This window comes from Saccostrea cucullata, unplaced genomic scaffold (genome assembly GCF_032062105.1).
Source record: "Saccostrea cucullata isolate Sc308-1 unplaced genomic scaffold, CSIRO_AGI_Scuc_v1 ctg1916, whole genome shotgun sequence".
Classification (NCBI taxonomy): domain Eukaryota; kingdom Metazoa; phylum Mollusca; class Bivalvia; order Ostreida; family Ostreidae; genus Saccostrea; species Saccostrea cuccullata.
Window position 1 is genome coordinate 46,609 of NW_026937602.1, and position 5,331 is coordinate 51,939.

At 30.7% G+C, this 5,331-nt stretch overlaps 1 protein-coding gene across 1 annotated transcript; it reads left to right on the top strand.

Annotated features, from left to right (window-relative positions):
• Window positions 1–897: 897 nt before the first annotated feature.
• Window positions 898–2,607, top strand: LOC134248465 (uncharacterized). Its single transcript, XM_062730861.1, has 3 exons — window positions 898–955; window positions 1,399–1,640; window positions 2,384–2,607. Exons 1-3 carry the CDS (start codon window positions 898–900, stop codon window positions 2,582–2,584), a joined length of 501 nt encoding a protein of 166 aa, XP_062586845.1. The 3' UTR covers window positions 2,585–2,607.
• Window positions 2,608–5,331: the final 2,724 nt, after the last annotated feature.

The following is a 5,331-nucleotide window of genomic DNA, read 5'->3' on the forward strand; positions in this document are numbered from 1 at the left end:
TAGAAAACAATTTTATATTTTTACCACGAAAGGCGAGATCTATTTATGTGAAATAAATGACCTTTTTGGAGTAGTATAACCTTTTGATTTAAATGTGTCTCAAACGATTGATATAAATTTTGAGCAAGTGACAGTAATTATTTTTTTTTCAAATTGAAATATTATTTTTAACCAATTTAAAAACCCAAAGCACCCAAAGAATCAACTTTAGAACCAAAAGTAACCACTTCAGAACCAGTGCATGCCTTCTCAGCGATTTTAAAACAAATAGATCCCACATTAGAAGCCACAGTTACCACTTCAGAACCAAAAGAAACCACATTAGAACCCAAAGAACCAAAGAAAATCCCTATCCTTGAAAACATCGGTAAAAGTATATATGCATTAACAATCAGTTTTAGTAAATGCAACTTAACCTACTTTGAAAGTAATAAACTGATAAGTATATAATATAACAATTTGCACCAAATAATTTAATCATGAATAATCAATCAATTATTCAAATTGAAATTTGGATACATTAAGTCTACAAATGGAGTTCTTGAGTTAATTCATTAATTTACCACTTCAGAACCAAAAGAAACCACTTTAGAACCAAAAAAAACCACTTTAGAACCAAAAGAACCAAAGAAAATCATTATCCTTGGAGAAAACAACTGTAATGGTATAAGTTTATGCATTAACAATCAGTCTTAGTAAATACAACTTAACCTACTTTGAGAGTAATTAACAGATAGGTGTATTATGTATAACAATTTGCATAAAATTATTTAATCATAAATAATCAACCAATTATTTGAATTGAAAATTGAATACATTAAGTCTACAAATGGAGTTCTTAAGTTAATTCATGAATTTACATGAATGTGAAATTTGAATATCTTAAATTGAAAGAAAATGTTCTCTTTTCCAGTTCCAAAGAGAAAAAGTTCCGAAAATTATTTGATTTCCAGAGGTAATATTTTAACACTGTCTTTTTTAATAATAATAATAATTAAATCACAAACATTCAATATTGTCTCATATTTATTCACTTTTCAATTCCTAGAAAATTAAATGATATACATATATTCATGCTTCATGTTCCAGAAAAAGTAATGGTGTGATATTATTCATAATAGTTCATATAACATTTTAAGAAATATATTTAAGTATATGTGAGTATATCAACGCATTTATTAACTTATATGTAAACAAAAATCACTGTAGAACTAACTGCAATATATTGTTCATAACATGTATAGTGTCATAAGCAAAACTCAACTGAAAAAATAATTTGGGAGGTAACACGAAGTGTTTATGCTTGTGGTGACATAGTTTGGGTTTCGGGGATACTCCTTTTATATTTCAAGCATTATCTTAGTTTAATTTATCTGATGTTCTGCTTTTCTCTTCCAGGATGGGAATTGATTTCAATATTTAACGATCCCGGTGGAACCAAGAAATCTAAAATAGCAGTTGTCTTTGATGACGATGAGGACACGTGTTTTACTCTCCCAACCCAAGAAGACTTCACGCCTTTCTTAATGATGAGCCTACCGACAGAACCTGTCTTCGGTATTCAGGCAAAGGCTTTCGTCCTTAACATATCCGGGATAGGCATATCATGTGACAGACACTCAAATGCCCGGATGCTTCAGGTAAATATGACTGTAAATTAAAAGGGGGAAGAAAAAAGCAGGAGGACACGATGGCAGTGGCCGATCGGCAGGGGATGCTCACTCCTCCATGGCATCTGATCCCAACTCTCATGTTTTGGAGATCTGTGTTAGCTTTGCTTAATATTTTTTTATGGACTTTTCAGCTTGAATACGGTTCCTTAACTCCATATATTCCATCTCACTAGAGTAAAATGCAAACCATACATATCTGTGTTGTTGGAACAAAATTGGAACCCGGATATTCAAAGCTCTGAATTAGGGGCATAGAAAGAGAAATAACCCATGTAAAATGTATATTTGGAAATCAATTTTTAATATTTAATTTTCACCAAATATTAGATGTAACTTTTATCGCTAAGAACTGTTTGGGAATGATAAACCTTAATTAGTATTTTAACTTTAGAAAAGTCATGCTTCTACCGAGAAAAAAAGTTGTCTGTAATGCCTCTATGATTGATCAAATAGGTTTTTGATTTAGTTTTTTGGCAAGCAATTATAGTAAAGTTTCTCAGCTCTTTATTATATTTGTACTTAAAAATGACACATTTATTTCTTTATTTACAAACCATTTCGTAACTAACATTATTTCTTATTGTTGTCCTAAGATGAATTCACGTGTAGAATGGCAATTAATGAAAGTCGACACTTTGCCAGGTGAAAATGATGGTAATAGTTATTATTTTTATTCAATTTTATTGATTTGTTTGTACAAATATCTCTAGGTATCCTACAGAGCCATCAAAGAACCGACCCAGTTCTGTACTCTGACGGACAACAAGGCTGTACCTGACGCTTTTTCTAGTTGTGTATTTCGTTGTGACTGTCCAGACCCCGCCCACTGTAGAGAAGTCAATCTGTATTTAGCCAGTGGTAATGCTAAGGGGGCGTGGTCTCTCTGTGAAATGAAAGCTACTACAGTGTAATTCCTATGTTTGGAAAAAATTGAATTGGGGATAAAGATTTTTATGAGAGATTTAGAAAAACGATGAAGTTTTAAAATGAGTAAATCTAACTTTTTTTAAGTTATCTAAGCTTGAAAAGTGGTGAAAATTCAAGTGATTAATTTTTGGCTGTTATAAAAGTTATGCATAGTAAGTTTTTATGTGATTATAATTATCTTACTTTTTGGATTTGATTCGATTGTGCATGTAAATCATTTTTGAAAAAAGTTAAATTTAGAAAATGTGCATATGTGCATTTTCAGATGTAGAACAAATCTGGTAAAATTACAATGGACTTATTCCTGTTTCTATATCTATTTTGGGGGTATAGTGCTATACATGTGTAGGTTTGTTTTTAATTTAGGGTGAATTACACAATTACATGTTCAAAACAATAATAATATATAACAGGTTGAAATGATTGTTCATGTTCCTGCTCAAAATCGTATTTTAAGAAGTTTTTTGTGTACGTATTCCTGTGCTATGACGATTGAACTTTGTCGAAATAATATGACTAACGGGGATATTATAACATGAAAACATTATAAAATGTTATAACATCATATTAATATAAAATGCCACATTAGAAAATGATATTAGAAAAGCATTCTTATCAAAAACAAGAGAGATACATTGCCAATATGGCATCGAAATATTGTGATGTGATCAAATCATGGCTCTACGGTTAAGCTAGTGTCCTAAGAGGGACTTAAACTTTATACAGGGATAAAAAGTCAACTTTCTCCCCAATTTTGTAAATAAGAGGAGAGTCACAAAAGTCTGATGAAAAATGAAGATTGATTAAATCATCAAAGATCACACAGTTATTTGAAACCTTGTAGTAAAGCAGGTAGAGTGATACTAAGATGAGTATTTCTGTTCACGGACCCTAGTTGTTTTTCTTTCCTTTTACTAGGTACGAGGGTTTTGTTCATAAAGTTCCTGGATAAATGCTGTAATTTACTTACCAATGCCCGTACTGGTAAATGCCAAAAAAGTTAATAGAGGCCATGATTTGAAAATAAACATAATTACACAGTTCACACTCTTTTACGAACTTTAAAGGTATCATATTCCACAGATATGGATTCAGGATTTTACTAATTTCATCGACAGTCTTCTTTTTATTTTTATGTCACATTGACAAATGTCTGCAACAGTATTTACCTATAAAACATAACTGATTTAATTTTTAAAAATTCTAATTAATACAGGATAATTAACATTTGTAAGCCGACAGTGCAGCCTAGTCGAACGTTGCGCTTCATTTATAACTACGCCATCAATATATATATTTTATCTGTATCAAATAACAGTGCTTTTTTTTCTTATAGTGTCTTCTAAATTTTTATTTCGATATAAATGACAAACACGAAGTACACAAACATTATGGTCAACCCTCGAGTGTGGAATTAAAATTATTTGTTTTTTCCTTTGGAACGTTTTTGTTTTTCTCATCCCATAGTTATGACTGTATATATTGTTTGTGAGAGATTTGTCGATATTTTTTAAGTGTCTCAGATGTTGATGTTAATTGGTTTTTTTATTGTATTTCATGTACGTGCAGCTTGTTTATCTCTAATTGCCTTGTAAGAAACATACATCGGAGAAGCTCAAAATTACAAAATTAACATTTAGTAATATTAAGTTTGACAAATACGTTAGACAAAATTATTTTTATTGTACGCTTCTACATATATTTTAACAAAGTCAGCTTTGTTTTATTAATCACTCCATATGATAATGCTAAGTCACAATATAGGGGCTTTCACTTAGACATTGGAACAAAAAGGCGAATATATTAAAATTAGGTCAACATAAGGACAATTCAAACATGCAAATGATGTTAATATTATTAAATTTGTTAAAATAATAGCCCTTCGGGACGATTTTGTTTCACAGCAACAAGTCGAAATTGTAGTATACTAACTAATTTACAAGTCATGATAGCTCTTCCCTATTTCGCAACAGGAAAAATGCAGTTATGTAACTGGGATGACTTCGGAATTCATCAATCCACTACGTCCAGAATTGTTCAAAGGGTCTCTACAGCCTTAACTCGACCGCATATCATTCAAAAATATATAAAATTTCCTACCGACGCTCAGACGAATCGGCGTTCTGTTATTTTTTTTTACTATAAATATAACATATATAGAAATATCTTTCTCGCAAAAAATTCCACAAGAACAATGTTGTTGATGTAAGTAAGATGTAAATGTTGTAAAAATAAAGTTAACTGTGATTATGTAATGCATTATTTAAGAATTCCTACAAAACGAAGTGAATAAAACTGATGTTTGTTTTGTAGTTGTCACTGTGGTAATTAAACATTACATAACTTATTTATTTTTTTTTATCAATGAAAGAACGACGATTAATGTTAACCAACTTTTATTCGCAACGACTTTATTTTTGCGATTTACCAGGGGATTACATTACTTAGTGAGGATTATTTTTCAAGATTAAGCTTTTTCTATAGTAAATGGACACAGAGACTTTAAAGACCGTTCGTGGCGAAAAATATTCGCGATTCTAAGAGTCTGGCAAACTTTGCAAAAATTTCTCGCAGGAGAGAAAAAGTCGGTTTACAGTATTTGGCTAAATTCCATTTTTCTGTGAATCGCAAATATCATAGATATATATTTAGTTTATGTTCATTCCTACACACCATGAAAGGTTACATTTTTTTCTTCTTGATACTTTGCGCCAAAAATAAACATTTACTT